The sequence below is a fragment of the Tinamus guttatus genome, unplaced genomic scaffold (genome assembly GCF_059628265.1).
Source record: "Tinamus guttatus ecotype Peru unplaced genomic scaffold, ASM5962826v1 Tinamus_guttatus_pri_ptg000240l, whole genome shotgun sequence".
Classification (NCBI taxonomy): Eukaryota; Metazoa; Chordata; class Aves; order Tinamiformes; family Tinamidae; genus Tinamus; species Tinamus guttatus.
The window spans coordinates 13,255,719-13,274,748 of record NW_028288774.1 but is presented as its reverse complement, the minus strand read 5'-3'; the positions used below and the strand labels follow the sequence as shown (position 1 = coordinate 13,274,748).

Genomic DNA, 19,030 nt, shown 5'->3' with positions numbered 1-19,030 from the left:
AGATGTGACTGCAGCTTTCCATGTTCCATTCACCTAAGCCTGCAGAAGGGGAGGTGGGTTCTGCTCGCTACAGCAGATACCTGGACATGTGGCAGGTAAGCTTGTCTGCTAACTTAACTAACAGAAGCCCAGCTGAGCAAGCAGAGAATATTGACTGCCTTCCTTACCATTAATTTCTTCAATCTTACAGAGTTTGTTTCAGCTCTTATTCCACAATCTCAGTAATAAGCTGGGAGTGAGAAATACTATGGAAGAAATTCCACATGTGGAAGTGTCACTGTGGTACATTTAAAAAAAAAAAAAAAAAAATCTTGATAGCATTTTAGTTGAAACTGTATTCTCCTCTAGATACATCTGATGATTGTTAGTATTCACTGTTCCTTTAACAACACTATTGCATGGTAGTTAATACAGATCATAATTTTAGAAATGTTTATTACCAAATGAATTATATTCTTCTGTTTTAATATAGACTAGAAGCAGCTGAAGGACGTTAACACTGTACCATGTTTCGCAATGTCCTAGGAAAAACCTTACGATTTCTTGGGTATACTGTGCAATATGGCTGCATAGCACATTGTGCCTTTGAGTACCTTGGAGGAATTGTTGTGGTAATTCTTCATTTTCATGATATTTAAAAAGACAATACTGTAATACTGAAGCTGTTTTATGTGATGTCAATATTTTGATGTCCTTCACTTTGGAAAACTTTTCAAAAGGAACAATACATATGTTTAGTGAATTCCAGTTTCTTGAAGACAGGTCCTGCCTTATAAAACCTACTCCAGTTTCAGGCTTTTGTGGTTTTGCCAAATGATTTCAGGAATCACGGGAGCAGTTGGGAAGCAATACTGCTAAGTGTTTTGTAGAAGGGGTACCTACTTGAGGAAGACTGGGGTCACAAATAGTGCCTTAAACACTATTGTTTGCACCTGTGGGCAGGGCACTAGCTGTTCTGGCAGCCACCCATGCAGGTTCTAGCTGGCAGATACCATTCCTGGCTATAATGGATTCCGGCTGGGAGCTAAACGTACAGCTTCTGTGGCACTTGTGTGTTGCTGCTTTCACAGAAGCTGAAGAAAGGGCTAAATTGGCAGAATCTGAAGTGCTGCTTCTAATACTTTCTCACAGATCAGGTGCTGACATGTTTCTGGGGGGACTGTTAGTACCTAGCACAGCTCGTAAACAGTCATGGACTAGTGTAGAGCTATACCAGGACCTTAGGAGGCTGCCCTGCCTTTTAAATGTATAAAATGTTCCTTGTGAGGATTTCATGTTTCTTTTATTATGCTTTTTGTGATTTATTAGCAAATAATTTGAATATTCATGTGTTCTGGATAAGTAAATGGTAATCTTGATTTATTTTTAATTTGCAGTGTTCTGGACCATCAATGGAGCCAACAATTCAAAATTCTGATGTTGTCTTTTCGGAGAACCTTAGCCGCCACTTTTATTGCATTCGAAAGTACGCTCCTTTGCTGGAACTGCAGTTTGTCTTTAGTTTGCCAGAGCTTGTCAGTACCTAATATCTATCCATCCTTTATGTTCCTCTGCTTCTAGTGGAAATTTTTCATAAGTCTTCTCTGTCCCTCTCTGAGGGAAGATGGAGTGATTCTTTTTCTTTAAGCAAACACAGCCCACTTTACAGAGCAGCTTAAGTCAGAATTCATTTAGGATGTAGCCTCTGTAGTTTTTACAGCTTTGTCTAGAAAATGGAGAATTACCTGTGCTTACCTAATCTAGATCTGTAGTGTGAAACTACAGTAAATGTGACTTTTCATCTCTAGGCAATTTTGACTTAAGCTTAATTCAAGCTCTAGGTATTGTTTTACTTAGGATGTTAGTGACCAACAAATGGTTTAAGAGCTATTGATCAGCTGTCACCTTATTTTGTTATAGAGCCCAGCAGGCTCTAGGCCTTTCTATATATGTAGCTTGTAGACTATTCAACCACAATCTCATGTGTGTAATTGAGGGCATAAGTAATATAAGGTTTTACAAACTCAGGGGAGTTATCTGAATTTCCACTGCCGGAATAATATTTTAAGAAATTATGGGAGCTGCTACAGGAACTTAGTCTATTCTGCTCTTCTGTAGCAGGAGCACCAAGTTAAAAGGTATTCATTTCATTGGAGCATTGTCCATTAAAATTAGCCTTATTAAAAACAAATCTCTCCAAAGGTGTTTTTAGAAGTGTATAGAACTACACACTGAGTAAAACTAAAATTGTAGAAAAGAATTTTCAGCAGAAACAAGCAGCTTGAATATATGTGAATAATTTTAGTGCCGACATTGATAAGCATATATGCAGCCAAATATGTTTTACTTAGCGTTCTTTGCTTTTGCTTCTATTTTTCCCTCCTAGAGGAGATATTGTAATTGTGAAAAGTCCAAATGACCCCAAATCAAATATCTGTAAAAGAGTAATTGGCTTGGAAGGGGACAAAGTCTGTACAAGCAACTCTTCAGATTTCCTTAAGAGTCACAGCTATGTAAGTATTAGACTTTTTTACTTTAATGATTACTTAAGCAGGACCAGGCAGTCTCTAAAGGATTTGCAATATTTGAGTGTTATCATAATAATAAATAACATTGATAAATTATTCTTTGTATCTTTGCAGTAAAATGTTGTATCTTTGAAACTCTGTTTCTGACAAGCTGTGAGGACACCTTTTGCCTCCCTAGGAACTGTAGGCCAGTTGTGTTGTTGCCCTGCTTTTTGCTTAGGTGGTCTTCTTTGGAAGAATTCTCTAAAATTCTTTATGTAAAGTACTATACTGAGGTCAGACTCGAGGCCTTCTTAAAGCAAATCTGTATTTTAAATACTAGAAAAAGAAGATTGTGTTTCTGTATTAGCTTTGATAGTACTTGCACAATATTTTAATTTAGCTTTCAGAGTATGGTTGGAAAAGCAGTACTTTTCCCAAGTTGTCAAATTTGGCTAAGAAGATGAAATAGAAAGGCAAAAATACCTGTAAATCTCTCTTGCCCTTATGTAGGCAGACTTAAGAGAAGTTTGAGAAGGTCTGTGTAAAAGATGTTTTAGCCACTTTTTAGACCATCATACCTGAAGCCAACATCACAATTATTTTTCAGAAATCTGGGTCATTATGTCTATTCAGCACTCTGGAGAGACATCAGTTTCGGCACAGTTGTTGTGAATCTTAAAGATATTATTTTGTCTTATTACCATTTCATTGTTGTAATTGGTGTGAGAAGAGATCTTTCATATGTCCTCTAAGTAGTGGTGTACTGTGAAGGTAAGAGGATTCTGTGGACAACTCCCTACAGCCACCTACAGTTGGTAGTGAAGCCCTTTGGGTTTAGCTGTCAGAGATTGCCAGTGTCAGCAAACCTGCTGGTACTATTCTTTCATTTGTCAAACAGTTGAGCTAATTTAGAGTGGAAATGAAATCTGAGCTTTTAAAATCAGCTACAAAATTCCCATCAAAATTGTGCCCAGATTTATCTGGGATACCAGAAAAGCAAAGGCCTGATTTATAGCCTGCTCTGGGGAGCTGGACTTGTTCTTTCTTCTGTTCAGGAGACAAGTTTCAGGCAACTCAAATTTGCTCTTATGACCTGGTGACAGCAGCAGGGGAGACTTTTGTTCCTGTCTCTGTTCAAATGTGCAAAAGAAATCCTCTGTTGCATCTTAGAGGGCAGAATCTTTGGTCATATTGGTTAATAAATCAAATTGTCCTACTGCTTAAATGAGCTTTTTTTAAAAAAAGCTTTCTTACTAACTTGAAGTTTTCCTAGTTTTTGATGCAAGTTAGGTGAAAAGAATTTCCTATAGTAGAATGGGCCAAAAATGAACTAACTCATGAATTCTGTCTGCACAAGCAGAGTTTCTCTGAGCATCTTGATCTTCCCTTGTCTTAAGAAGTTCAGGAAAAGTTTGTGTTTAGCAGGATGTCAGCTGTTGTAGAAACGAGATGGATGAATATCTAGTGCAATGTTTTTTGTCCTAGGTATAAGGTTTTTTTTTTTGTCTTCAATTTGAAAATGAAATAGAAGAAGAAATATAAGCTGTTTTCCTAAATATGTTTTTGTAAAGGCTAATGTGTGGAAATCAGAGAAATGACATGCAAAGTCTTTTAGTTCTTATACTGCAACAGCCTCCAGAAGGAGAAATTATCTAAATGGAAATACTGAAGCTTGTTATTGCAGATCTGTTTTCCCCATATCCTTAGTGCTTGTCAAAGAGGTAGAGCTCTCATCTCTTCAGGGGGCACTTCCCTTACAGGAGAGAGTGTTTGCAAAGTAGAAATCTGCATGTTACACTCAGCTTGCACTGGAATATTCACTGAGTCATTTGCTCCTTTTGGGGAGTGGGGAGGAAGAGATGCATGTTCAGTTAAGCCGTGATCTAATTGAGGCCCCTATTTGACTGAATGCCATAAGCTCTCTTGTTCAAATGCAAGATTCTTCAAAGTAAATAGCAGCGGCTGCAGAGGAGGTACAGAGGGAGTGGCTGCCTCCTTTGGTGGTATTTCCTTGAAAAAAATAAAGAGTTTGGTTTTTGAAAGAAATGTTGCATAAACTCAGGGGAAAGGTTTTGCCTAGGATCCCAAATGGGCAGAAGTGTTCCCTGGAGTCTGAGTGTTTGGCTGTGTGAGAGAAGTATAAATGTGGACACACTCGTAAGTGGGCGAGCACTAGAAGTGCTTAAGAGTTTTGTTGTTTTTATTAGGCTAGTAATGGCTCTTTAATGAGAAATCTGATATTGGCATTTGAATGAACTGACTCAAAAGTAATAACTAGGAAAATGGAAAGCTATTAACAATTTGTAATTTGAACATAAAATTTCACAGATGAGATGCTTGCTTTCATGGAGCAAACAATTGTTGGAATAGATACTTGTAGCTCTTGAAGAAATTCAAAATTATAATAAGAATGAAAAAAGGTTGAATAAGTTCTGAACATAAATATTTCAGTAGGCAAGAAATACTGTAGAGCAGTGACAGTTATGTGGAAGTCTATATACTGCTATAAAATCTACTATTCTTGGACAAAGTGATAATGGCATCTAAAAATATATTTTTTCAATGCGCAAAAGGGTTAAGGGGGTACTAAAAAACTTTTAATGCCCTATCAGATGGACATGCAACACATCTACTACTTCTGCTTATTGAATTGCTTAGTATAAATTAAGCACATGCTTAAACTAAACTGAGAACTTTGCTTTTGCCCCCTTAAGGTAATACTACATGTGCCATAGGTCTGAGTTTGTCCACAGAGTCATGATGAGGAAAACCGCCTTTTTGCGCAAAAAGTGGAATGAGATTTCTTTTCTGAATAGGCTGGTATAATTTGTATAAGCTGTTATGGAAGTTAGGAAAATGCAAGTTTTCTTTTCATTGGCCCTTTTTAAACTATGGTATGAAATATGGGCATTAGATTGATAATTTTTCTGGATTCTGTGTGGATTTTATGCTCTATGTAGATAGATACAGCAAAGTGTTTATTATAATAAGCATTTGCGAACACATTGCATATTTTGACTCTATCAGAGGAAATGTGATATGAGCCCAAAAGTTAAAAAGCTAAACACCTACTTTTTAGTATCTTGGTGTTCAAGCCTAGTTTCAGTTATTTAAGAATAACTTTATAGGTTTATTCATCTAAACAGTGAAACCTAAATAATGAGGGTTAGTAAGGAAATTACTTGATCCTGAGAGTCTTTTGAAATGATTTAAGAGGGTAATTTTCATATTTGGGGTTTCATTTCCTGTTTTTAGAAGTAGATCCAGGTTTATAATTCAGATTAAGTATCCTATTGTTATATTTGAATTTGTTTTAATGCCATTTACTTTAGCTTTAATTTTGTTAGTACCATATGTTCTTGTGCTGCAGCTCCTGTTTATAAATTGAAAAAGTGAGGGGTAAATCATCAGATTAAAGCAGCTTGTATGTCATAAACCATCAATATGCTAAGCCTTTCTGTCACTTGAACAGTAGTAGTACCTAATAATGTCACTTAATACAGCCAGGGTCTGTAAATAAGGAACTGCCTTTTGCAAGTCCTAGTGATAAAAAGCTGAGATAGAAATCCATATCTCAGCAACACCCTGCAGGTGATCAATCATAACCCAGCACTAATGCTGTGAGGCTAGCTGATGTGGGGGAAGTGTGTTTACCTTGGGCTAAAGTGAGGTTCATGGCGGAGATGGCATCTCTCCATCCTGTGGTTAACGCTAGAGCTAACATAATTCGGAAGATAATGCATCTCTCTGTGTTTGCACATTGGAGAAGTGGTCTTATGCAGCACTATTAACTCTGAAATAGTCCTTGTCAACTGCAGTAAGAAAACTGTATAGGTGCTACTATGAATAACATAATGTTAATGTAAACAGCATGATATATTAATCACTGGACAATACTTTGATTTTTGGGTGTAGCAGCTAAGGAACTGAAGAGTTGTTTCGCATTTAGAAGAGTTTAGTACTGTTGGAGAAGTTGAAAATATCCCAAATAGCAATTACAAAAATAACTTGCTCAAGACACTAATCTTTGCATTTTCCTTAGTATATTAATAGCTGCCCTGTATTACTGATTTAGCATTTCAGTAATGTAAGTTTTAATAGTTGCTGCTTGTGGAAAGGAAACTTTCTTTTCCTACTTGTAGAACTCTAGAGCTAAAGGGAAGAAGTTCCAGAAAAAGTTAAGCTCTAGTTTAAGTTAGTGGGTGTTAAATCCTTGTTGGGAAAGGAGAACTGATGGGGCAGATTGTCTGATGTGGGCATACTTGGTTTGCAAGCTCCATACCCAAGTATAAGAACAACATTATGTAGTAAGAGAAGCTATGGGGACATGGTACACAATTTACACGGTGCTACAGTGGAGGGGGGGAAAAAGGCAGTCAAATAATCAATAGCTCCATTGAAATTTCTGTAACAACTTTTCGAATTTATCTGTACCAAAGGAGAACACTCAGCTGGTATGCTCACAGGATAGAGAAAAATGTCTTGCAAATTCACATCTCTGTTAAAATACTCCCAGCTTATTGTATAAAATTCCCCTGTACCATGTGGCTGGACATTATTACCTTTGAAGGTCATGTAGTTTTAATATTGTTTAATAATGAATATCAAAACTTAAAATTGGTAAATATCCCAGTGTTACTTCTCTAAATTTTCTAATAAAGTGATGAATGACTTAATGAATATAAGTGTTTACAGAATTAGTATTTGGTCATACTTTATGTAGGAATGTAATTAATGTCATCTTTTCTCAAAGTAATTTAGTTCAGTCATTAATGCCTTGAAGATATGTATTTAATCATACTAAGCTAGGTATGATATGATTTAGTTGTAAGAGACTTAAACTGTTCAGTAAGTCAAAAGAAAATGATTAACTGGAAGTGCCTGTGAATTTAAGGTCAACTTATTTTGTTATATTCTTTTTCAAAATATTAAATTCCAGATAATTCAGCTTTTTGGTGATACTCAGAAGAAACTGAGTTCAAATATGCTAGACTTGGGCTTCTAACATGGTGATTATTATTCTGTAGCTTTTTAAAGCACAAAGAAGGGAAATGTAAAATCTCTTTTTTTTGAAAATATTTGGATCATTATTGTTGGATTTTATGTACTGGCAGCTTTTGTATGAACAAAACAATGGTAAGCCTACAGAAATGGTGCCTAGAGCAATTGGGTGATTGAAGAAGAGTATCTGTTAAGTATTATTTACTCTTGATTCTGAATTAATAAATAAAGGATTAAGGAATAGTTATATAAGACTTTTAAATATAGAGTGATGAAACACAACTCTTGCATTTCTAGGGTGTGTGTCTTATCCTAACTAGATTCAATTTACTTAAATAAGGCAATTTAATCAGAATTTAGTAAATTTGTCATTTGATATTGTAGGTTCTTTCATCATATTTCACTTTAATCAAGAGGGGTAACACCTGTGGTTTATTCACAAAAGCGGCTTTTGTTAAGCGAACACCCGGAGGCCATGAAGCAATTACATTTGTTGCTTGTACCAAAGTAGGAGGCACTTAAATAGACCTTAGTAGGGATAGATGAGAACTTGCAGACTTTATTCTTTTGTCCAGCATTGAGATTAGTTCTTATCATAGCTCAAGGAGGAAGCCCCTGAACTGAAAAGAAAAGATGGGAATGATTTAAAGTTCTTAAGTTTAAAACTTTGATATTGCTGGAGGTGATGTGAATACCTTTGACCTTACGAAAGTTCAGACTTTGCTGTTTCCAGCTGATTGTTACCTGTTGATGTTCTTTGGCACACAAACTGCTTAGAATTCCAAAGGAGAAATTATAAGAACTTTGTATTTATAGTGTTCCACTTGATTAAAAATCTCAGCTTCAGCTCCCCAAACAAAAAAAAGGGGGGGGCAGTTCATCTAGACTTATTTCATCATTTCATCTAGAGGATTGTTTTTTGAGCTAGGTTATTTTATCTACTAATTTCATTTGTGGTATTAGTTTACTAGCATTCCAGCAAACACAGATATAGTAGATTGTGAAATCATTGAGATTACTTGGTTTGGTGTCATATTTAAAAAAAAAAAAAAAAAAAAAAAAAAAAAAAGAGAGAGAGAGAGAAAAGAAAATACCATTTTAGCTCTTCTCTTCCCAACCCCTTAATGAAAAACAATGTTTTATGCAGGTAAGTATGTATCAAAGACTTTTGTACCTGAATTTTGCTAGCTTTAACCAGCATAAGGAAATGACATCAGCCTTACTAATATAGCCACAATGTAGCAGTGAAAGATGCTTATTTTGTTGAGCTGAAATAAGCTACTGAGAGCAGCTCTGTTGTTTGGCCTGATATACCAGAAGAGTGATTTTATCAGTCTGTGTGCTAGAGCCTTCACAGCCTTGGAAGGAAGAGGGGGAAGTCAGGTGTCTAATCAGTGTCCTGTATTCTCATGCATATAACCTGGGCCTCCACTAACCCCTTCTCCCTTAGAACTGCTGTTCCTTGAAAATTAATCCTTGGATAATCTGCACAAAACCAGAGGCACAGTAGTTACTGAGGCAAAGAGAATGGTCTGTAGAGGATCAGAGGCAGGGTGTTACAGAAAGAACCTGCACTGCTGTGGAACAGCTCTTTTTTCACGTGACCCACAAGTTCTGGGAGAGGGCAGCTGTTGGGCTCTAAAGGCTTTCGTGTCTTAGTTCTGGGTACATCTAAGGAAAAACTAAAATACTGCCCAGCTAAGCTGAATGTGTTGGTGGTGTTAAAATATTACTTTATCAAGTCTTGTGTGGTATAATAGTAACTGTGACTCTGGTTGTAGTTAGGTGCAATTAATTTTGTCTTAATTGCTGGTAGATAGCAAAACGCAGTAGTGTAAGTTGCCACACAATTGACTTTACCATTGTTTTTTTCTTATTGTGTACAGCCTGTTGACGTATAAATAAATAGTCTTCCAGAAATGTAAAACCTCAAAGACTAGTTCTCTTTTGGTTGAAAAGTTAGCCTGTTTACAGCTACTGTAGTTGCATAGCTTAGAGTTGCAAACTTGGGTCCTCAATCTGTGAAGGCTGATGCTCAGTTACCTTCATGCAGTGTGAGTAACCCCACTGAAATAAGGGATGTGGTCTAGAAATAGCTTGGTGCATAAACTCTTGAAGGATTCTGGCTTTAGCCTTTATTTCAAAGGTGTGTAAACATTTTTAACAATTGTGGCATGTCACCAGTATTTGGTTTTACATTTTCATGTAATTCATGTGATTTTTAGTGCTTGTCTTAATTCTAGGTTGTAGTGAAGTGTCTAGATGATGGACAGGCACTAAACAAAGGTATTGCACTGACAACCTCCAGATGAACATACACTGTGATTGTACTCTTAAAGATGAATTTAGAGGTATAGTGTCCTGTAGTTTTCCTAGGAAACTAAAAGTTACATCCTGATCTTCACACTAGAATGCAAAACATGAATATCCTGTTTTGATAGTGTGGAAACTGACGTGCCACAGCTGGCATTTTTTGGAGGCTAGAAAATGGGAAGGTTAAGGAATGCTTAGATATAGCTATGCTATGAATGGGTCCTTCCCTCCCCTGGCAGCTGGATGTTGTGAACTGGGGGGTGTGAAAGAGCATGACACAGGAGTTAGTAGTGTTCTGGGTGTGTAATAATAGCATAGTCCAAGGAGTGAAGATCTAGAAATACGAAATGCAAATGTGGGATTTGCTTTGTAATGGAAAAAATCTTTCATAATAATTTCTGCATTTCTAACCCTGGTATATTCAGGATAGTCCTTCCAGATGACAGCAGTATGGTATGTGATTCCTAATTTTGGAAAGGATAGGAAACATTAAACCAGAAAAGTCAGAATGCTGCTTTGTACTTGCTGTGCAGCTTCTGTGGCTATCTGCACCTGAATATCCCTGAAAAGCCCCCTCTGTAAGGAGATACATACAGATAAAAGTAAATGTTTTAGGTGGATACACTATGAATAAAAAGAAATGAGAATTCAACTGACAAAACGTTTTGCTGGACATTTCCAATAGCCTCTCTATTGAAGAAATCTTGAGGAAAATAGTAATGTCAGTACAGTCACAAATGGACACCTAGCAAAAATATCTGTATGTGCTGAGGTATATATTCTACACAGGTCATTTGATTCTGTAGAGAAATCTTTTTTTTGTTTGTTTGTTTGTCTTTTTCCTTATTTTAGCTAACTTCTGACTGGTTGTTTTGGTTGTAAAGCTGCTTGAGTAGAGTTTCTTTTGCCTTTTATGTAAAGTAGCTTTTTAATTAAAAGGGCTATACAATCCTGGACTTAATTTTACTCACTAGTACATTACTTCTGGTAAATTTATGCTTGGGGGTGAAGGTTATTAGGTGTTCATTTACAGTTCAGTAAAATGATTTAAATGTTATGCCTGTGCTGCTGTTGTGAAATCTTACTGCTCTTTAATTGGATTTTAGCATACTTTTAATAAGGTCTATGCATATACTAATTTTTCATGATTATGCTGAATCTCTTTGCAAGGTTGAGACTGGATAGGTAGCAACACTGTATCACTGTGATGATAAAATTTTCTTTGAAGTTCATGTTAAAGATAGACCACAATGTGGTTTTCTTTCATCTGAGGGTGGTGGAGGCTTCATATCTTTGAATATCTCTGACATGAAGAAAATGGTATTATGGACATAGAGCATCTGAAAGCATGGCAGGTTGAAATTATTACTGTTGGTCTTGATTTACTGGTGCTAGTCCTATAAAAACAGGATTCTAGTTGCACAGATGTTTGTGGGCTACCAAATTGTTCTGGAGTTACTTATCCCAGATAGGTCTTGTTTCTTTACCCTAAGTGTCTGCTCCATTATCGCAAGGAAGAAGTCTGCCACTTTACAACTTACTGTTTACTAGATGAAAAGTGGCCTTTATGCCCTGCTGACATGGGCTGGACTCCTGCAGTCCACTGAGGAATGGATAAGACAACCAAACCTTTCCTGTGCCAAGACCGATACAGTGAGGAAGGTAAAAATGATCCATCCTAAATCTGCTTCTCCTAGAGAAAACTGTCCATGCCTGGGCTGGCAATCTGATAAGCCTCTGAAATCACACAGGTGGCAGAGTGCTGAACTTGCAATTGCTCAGTTGATGGATTTGAAGACTGAGAAGTAACTGAATGCAACTAGCAGGGCTGTGTTTAAAACACCAAGGGAGGTACTACCTCATACAGCAGTTGGTAAACTCCTGGAACTTGCTGCCACAGCAGATGGGGACAGAAGGAAACTATATCGACAGGGTTAGATATATTCATGGTCAACAGCTCTGTAAGTTGGTTCTAAAATAACTAGGCAGAGATGTGCCCTCTAAATGGCACAGCTGGCCACAAATGGCTTAATATGGTGTGCTGGATGCTAGCAGAATGGCTGAGAGTAGCCAGGTTTCTGTGCTTTCCATGAGTAGCATCTCTCTTTGCCAGGGACAGATCTCATGTCCAATCCCACAGGGTATTTGTCCTCAACTCAGTTATATGTTTGCCACAGCCCAGTGAAGTGACTGGTGGGTACCTTGCTGTCCTCTGATCCTGACTGGGTAACAGAAGCAGGAAGGTGACTAAGCAAGAGCATAAAAGACACATTTAAACACCATTTTGCCAGTAAGGGTCACCTGAGAAGACACTTCTATGCAAAAACGACTACTTTTCAAGTGCATTTTTCTCAGGGATGAAACACCGTTTCACAGTGACTAGTTGGGTTGGTTTTCTTCCTTAAACTTTTATCTGGAGGACCTGGTTTTATTCTTAATGCTTCACTTAGACTTGACTAGATCCAGCCTTCAGTGTTTTTTTTTCCATTTTGCCTAGAATTGTGCATTGTATTAATAAGCCTGTATGGTTCGTTTCTAAAAGATAGATGTTTATACTGTTCCATATCAGTTCCTTTTGAAATTGGGATTTTTTTTGCTATTATGTCTGATAAATAGAAGTTAAACATTACCCATGTAAAAAAAAAAAAATACTATCTTATGTTTGTATTTTTCACTCTGAATTCTAGTTATAGTAAAATCTCCAGAAAAGGTTAGGTAAGTGAAAATGTATGTTATGTTAAAGCCCATGCTAAATATTATCTAGGTTGAATTGTAGCAATTCTCAGCAAGATTGAAAATTTTAGAAGCAGATCAGAAAAATTAATACTGGTAATTTGGTTGGAGGTTATTTGAAGCTGGTTTTTGTTTTTTAAATAGCCAAGCAGTTTTATATGTTGCAGGCAGAATTTTTGCTTGGATATATAGCAGTGGGAAAATGCATGAAAGATTTGTACTCTTAGGTAGCTAATACAGCTATCTTGCTATTTCTCATCTTGTCATAGAGTTGGTCAGTGAATGCCATGAATCTATGGTATGTCATATAGTCAACGCATAAAATATATAGGCAGTGAAGAGTCTTTGTCATATAGTATAAGGTCACCATCATTAATTTTCAAATTATAAAAAGGGATTTGCTGTTTTGTGATCATCATTATTGCAATATAATGTGTTGTGGATTCTGCCTGCACATAGAATGAACTGTGATCTTAATTAGAAGTTTGACAAGCCTACTCCGATAAAATGATGAGATTATTCGTAATTGGTGTCACAATCAATTACCAGCCAGTTCATCATGAATCTACTAACAGGTCTAGCCTTGGTGCTGGCCCCAGGATGTTGATGAGTGTGTGGCTGCCCTGTTCATGCTGTTACTGTGACAGGAGGGCAGATTTTCAGTCAACATCCTAATGACCTCTTTTGAAGTCTATTAAATTAATGACCCTGTCACATTGGCCTAACCTCTTATATCTTCATTTTGGGTTTTTTGTTGCAAACCATTGTTTTTTTGAGCACATGATAGAACAGATACTTTGGAACACTCCCTCTCCTCCCTCCCAATCCAGCTCTCTGCATTAGAGGCTATAAAATTAGTTCATTATATAGTAATGAAATATAGAATGCAGAAATTACAGAATATATCTTAAGGCAAATGATTCTTAATTCTCTTTATAGAAATAGTCCTCCTCCATGTTCTTTTTATGCTTCTGTCTGCTCTTGCTTGATTATAGGTGCCTAAAGGACATGTTTGGTTAGAAGGTGATAATCTCAGGAATTCTACAGATTCCAGGTGTTATGGACCTGTTCCTTATGGATTGATAAGAGGACGCATTTGTTTTAAGGTATATTTATAATATTTATATACAGCTACATTAACACTTCTGTAATGAGTGTGAGGTGTGAGGTAAAGGGTGTGAGGCTTTAAAACTTACCTCCTTAACAGTCTGACCAAAATAAATGTGAATGAAAGCTTGAAGATCAGACACTTGCTGTAATAGCATGATTCAACTATGGGTTTTTGAGGGAGGCTTAATTTTCTTGCAGAGCATTCTTTGAACATGAATTAAAGAAGAAATGAATTATTCTGAAAGGAAGGCCAAACCTGGTACAAACACACGTAACTACAGGTTTCTGTGTCTACCTTTGCACCTTTACTGCATGACGAAAGACATTTGGTCCTTAATGTGATTCTTGCCTCTGTTTTATATTTTGCTGATGCTCTGATTGGAGAGATACAAACAAATGGAGAAAAGGTCATCTTTGCAAGACTTGCATCCCTAATTTATGTATGCAAGGCCTTACTGCTTTTCATACTAAATCTGTAAAACACACGTAGTGGTAGTCAAACATATACCACCATAATTGTCTTTTACTTTAAAAATCTATATGCTTGCATTAAAGCTGAATTGTATGCATTTTCACTTTCAATTTCCCTTAACCATCCTGTATTTTTTTATCACTAAATTACTTTCAGTTCATATCTATGCTACTTAGTCATTTATCAAAAAAAAACAATTTTCTCTTAAGAAAGCTTAATGTAAGAAATAAGAGGTTATAGTCTGTAGCCTTATGCACTAGCTTTTAGAAAGCTAGATTTAAAATGCTGCCATTCAGAATGATGAAAAAGGTTGTGAAAACTGTCATGCATTTTAAAACAACAACAAAAACATAATTTAGCACAGCTATATTATATGCATAGAGAAGAGTAAGTGTACAAAACAGTTAAATTGGAAAGACCTAATGTTCATTTTTATGAACAGAACTTCGGAGTTTTCAAAAACCTTGCAACTACTGACCACGATCACTAATTGCCAACTAAGCCTGAAATAACATGTCCCCCCTGCCCCCCAGCTCTATTTGACCTCTGTTCTTTATGGATTATTAAAACATTTGCTTGGAGTTCTTCCCTAGTGTGTATTGAGTGCTCCCCATTTCTTCTTTTTGTTGTTTGCCTTACCATGTATATCAGAGAAAAAAAAAAAAAAGGTTGATTCTAAATTGGTCTATTTTTGTGACCTAACTAAAATACAAATTATATTAATATTCTGATAGCCTTTTATGTAAAGTCTGGTATGAATCATCCATCTGAAAAAAATCCAACTGATATGCCTGTAAAGAAAAAAATGGTATTTATTACTTTAAGGAGACAATTTGTGAATAATTGATAAATTAATAAATTATGCCTGTGGACAGCCATAATTATTCACAGGATCCTTCCACAGAAACAAATTTGTGTCTAGATTGTACCCCAACAAAACCACGTCTGAGACGCTTTAGTAAAGTGACTGACAAGAGGATCCCATTCTATAGCACGTAGTATACTGTAAAATTATCTAGTGAAATACTTTAGGATTCCAGTGTGCTGCCTTTTTAAAAAGATAATAGGCTATCCATTGATACTTATCAAAATACTGGTAAGCAAATTTTATAGCATTTTTATTGTGAATACAACAATGGTTATTAGCATTTTAAGTATATGGCACTTAACAAAAGCAAAAACTGTTTTACTCTTCAAAGCAACAGTTTGGGTTCGTGGGTTATTCCTATCAGAATACATTGATCTTGCTGTATGTTCCTACTCACTACCACTGTGGTAGTCAGCAGGATGCCCATGTGGTAGTAGCTAACTGGTAGACTACTGGCCAAAACCTTATACATGCTTATACCTTTTACATGAAAAATCTCTCGACTACCTTGAGAATAAGAGCTTACTTGGTTTCATCTTACAGCAGCTTTGGAAGAAACATGCAATGATATCTTTGAATGTTAAATTACCTTTCTAGTAATGGGTGCAGAAAGCTGTCCTCGTGAGAATGGTGCCACTATAATAGGGAGGTAATGGTTTGCAGTGAAGAGTGAGCTTAAACGAAGCTTGTTCAGGCAACCTCTTCTTGGCAAAACAGATGTCTGCTCTGCAGCTTATCTGGGAAGTTCAGACCTAAGATTCTCAGGTAATGCTCATGTATCATGTTCTTACCGAGAGAGTAGTGGCATTTGGATTTATTTTTGTCTGTTTTCTTTCCTGCTGACATAGCAACTGCTGCTCTGAGAAGCAAGTCTATTCTGTTTTTTAATAAAAAAGCCACTGAAATTAAAGTAGCCAAAGATGCAGTAAAATGTTCCCACTAAGGGGAGTCCCCTCCCACAGTACTCATGCTTCATGCTGTCCTAGATAAGATGTCCAATACATTTCCTGGACATAGGCTTTGAATCAAAAATAAAGCTGCAGAGTATCTTCAAAAGAGCTAGTTAGCCCCTTTTATCCCCCATCCATCAGATCAAATCTACATAGGCAAGATGAAGAGGGCAAGGGGAAACAGCCACTAATTGGACTAGCCAGTTTGAACCAACAAGTCAGACTCAACTTCTGTCATAACTTTAAAAGACTTGGGAATTATTATACACAGTGGCATGTCTTTGTTTCACATGGAATGCTTGTTCTGTCTCCTTTACCCTGTAAGAATTATTTCTTGGATTCTTTAATGTATGTAGACTACAGATTTTCATTTTCAATCTAACAGTAAATCTACTTTACATTTGAAACAAAATAATCAAAACAGCATTTACAGCAAGTTTTATTAATTTTACTGAAAGGAACTCAAAGTGCAGCACATAAGTTTCAAGCTACCTCAAGAGAGACTTGTGTGCAAGAAATGGCCTGAGAAGCTCTTTCAGGCTTCTTGTATCAGCCTGCAATATGGGCACTCCTGTTCTCCTTTTTCACTCGTGGTTGCCTTTGAGACCAAAGAAAAGACTTGACACTCCACCTGGAGCCAGTGCTGGCCCTTGAATACTGTAACTTTACTGGGTATGGGTATCCTTGTCACTGTTCCACAGGCCTAGATTCCTCCTCTAACGGGAATCTGGTCTCTCCATCTTTACCTTTGTGCATTTATGTACATCAGTTGCCCTTCATGCTCTCCTCTAAAAGGCACATATTTTCAAACATATTTAAGCAATAGAGTATTGGGAAATGTTTAGATCTACAGAGCTTGAGGTCCTGGGATTCACTTATTCTTCTGGACTGCAGGGCCAGGCAAAAATCCTCCTGATGGCAATTTACACCAGTGCTGCAAGGGCCTGGGTGGGGAAGCAAGTCAAGGGAGCTTCTAGCAGTGCGTTGTCCCTATCCAGTGTAACTTAATGCCAAGTCTTGCTACTGCATCTCCCATCCTTGAGAACTGCCTTAGCTTGTCACTAGCTTTACTGCTAGATGGATAACTCATGATGATTGAAATACCAAAGCCAGAGCCTGGCATTGTGCTTCCTCTTGCAAGCTCAGGAAAATGCTTTTGCACTGCCCACAGAACACTGAAAAGGCACCTACTATGCTGCAGCTCTTCTGCAAACTCTGTGGAAGAATTTGCTGTTTCTAGAAGGTGACTCTATATATCTTCTTACAACCAAATTCTACAGAGGAGAAAAATAGCATGATACATATTCTAACAAATGCTTTAGGAACAAATCTTTCTCTGTCTAGCTCCCCATCTTGAGTGGGGATTCGAGATTTTCATGAGCTTAGAGCCACAGAATGGCCTTTATTTTCAAAATCATCTCTGCCTTATTCCTGCTGAGCCCCCCTTGCCACCTCTGAGAGCCTGTAATGCAAAGATGTAGGCAGTGAAGGAGGACAGGACAAAGAGTAAAAGACTCCTTGATCCCCTTTTACTTTTCTTCTCCAAGACAGGCACATTTCACTAGTGGGTGCTCAGAAGAAAGTATTCTTGGGAGTAATCAGCAGTATAAATAGCTTTGTAGTCAACTATTGGAGAAAAACTTCCTTACCAGTTAGCATCCTTCTGATGCTTGTGTCTGTACATGTTTATGACTTTATATCAAAATCAAAAAATATTTTGCCTCTTAAACCCTTACAACGTTCACAAGCCAGAAAATAGCAAGTTAAAAAGATGCTTTCTAACAATGTGTATTTTTCCAGCCTTGGGAATAAAATACCTTAATTTAAGTTCTCCACAGTAAGGCATGCTCTGTGTAAATTAATTTTCACCCACCAGCATGGAGATGATGATTCCTCGAGCATGTATTACCCTTAGTATAGGAAATACACAATAGAGAAAAGTTTCTATTCCCTTGCTACACTACTAAGCAAAGAATTAAAAAGAGATGCAGTTTTATTAAAAAGTATTTAATAAAAGCATTAATAATAATGACCTTTGAGTTGTGATAAAATCTCTTATTTGCTGCTGTATTTTATTTCACAGATATGGCCTCTGAGTGACTTTGGATTTCTACGTGCAAGCCCTAACGGCCATAGATTTCTTGACGATTAAATAACTATTTATTATTACCAGCTTTCATACCACTTTCTACTAAATCAATGGAACTATTTTTGCTTAGAATAAATACAAGTATTACCTGACAGAGGTCAGTCATCTCTTTTTGTCCTGAGATTACATCTAATTTAAAAGTTGAAATGATATACTGCCATCATCATCACCATCAGAAATGGTATGTCTTTTGTTCTGTTTCCTCTGGCTATTCACAGAAAATGCTTGCATTTATTAGCAAGTTTTGGTTCTTACTATAAGATAAGGTTAACATTGACTGTTAACAAAGCATGAAAGAGAGAGAAGGCAGAGTGAATACTGCTGTACCTTGAGAGCCCCACAGAAGCAATGCCTATGCTACTAAAAGGCACCAAAAAGGTTCCTGAGGAGTAACAGTCAGGCCCAGGATCTGATATCTACTTAGTTATACATATTTTGTAGTGTTCCTGCCCTGCTCCCTCCCTCCGCTATCTCTGGTTTGGTCCTGGAGCCTGCATACCCTTAGGGGGAAAAGCACAGCCTCCCGCTTCCTCCATCTAAGGAAGCGAGCTTGCAGTTGTTCAGGTGATGGAGCATATTTGATTCAAAAGCATCCTGCTGCTTCCTGCTGTAAGATTAGTGCAGCTGCCCCATGCTAGCCCAGTGCATGGACATGTACACATTGCTCAGTCTTGCCAGAGCCAGCCTCCTTCCTGTGCAGTTCTCTGCCACCTCCTCCCAAGACTGAAATCCTTATGAGGAATCCATGTGGGATAAGTTATAGATGTAGCACAGAAGTCAAAAATGTTTATTTTACATTTATGTGCCTTACTCTTCATTATCTTCAAAGCATTCTCCCATGTGTGATTTCTCAATAAAATTTATTAACTGAGCTGTAAAAATTATTTAATTTAGGATGTAGTACTCAAGCGGTAGCTAATAGAGACTGGAATTGAAAGTAGTATT

General features: G+C 37.1%; 1 protein-coding gene across 1 annotated transcript; it reads left to right on the top strand.

Moving 5' to 3' along the window:
- The first annotated feature begins 476 nt into the window (after nt 1–476).
- IMMP1L (inner mitochondrial membrane peptidase subunit 1) lies at nt 477–18,177 on the top strand. Its single transcript, XM_010226629.2, has 5 exons — nt 477–611; nt 1,377–1,465; nt 2,366–2,492; nt 13,532–13,642; nt 18,020–18,177. Exons 1-5 carry the CDS (start codon nt 507–509, stop codon nt 18,086–18,088), a joined length of 501 nt encoding a protein of 166 aa, XP_010224931.1. The 5' UTR covers nt 477–506; the 3' UTR covers nt 18,089–18,177.
- The last annotated feature ends 853 nt before the right edge of the window (nt 18,178–19,030 follow it).

What these genes read in the sequence shown, in the direction of transcription:
- IMMP1L (XM_010226629.2), top strand. Translation starts at nt 507, where the DNA reads ATGTTTCGCAATGTCCTAGGAAAAACCTTACGATTTCTTGGGTATACT. An exon ending in TCCTTAAGAGTCACAGCTAT is followed by an intron (nt 2,493 to 13,531) that starts GTAAGTATTAGA and finishes GCTTGATTATAG; the next exon opens with GTGCCTAAAGGACATGTTTG. An exon ending in GAGGACGCATTTGTTTTAAG is followed by an intron (nt 13,643 to 18,019) that starts GTATATTTATAA and finishes TTTATTTCACAG; the next exon opens with ATATGGCCTCTGAGTGACTT.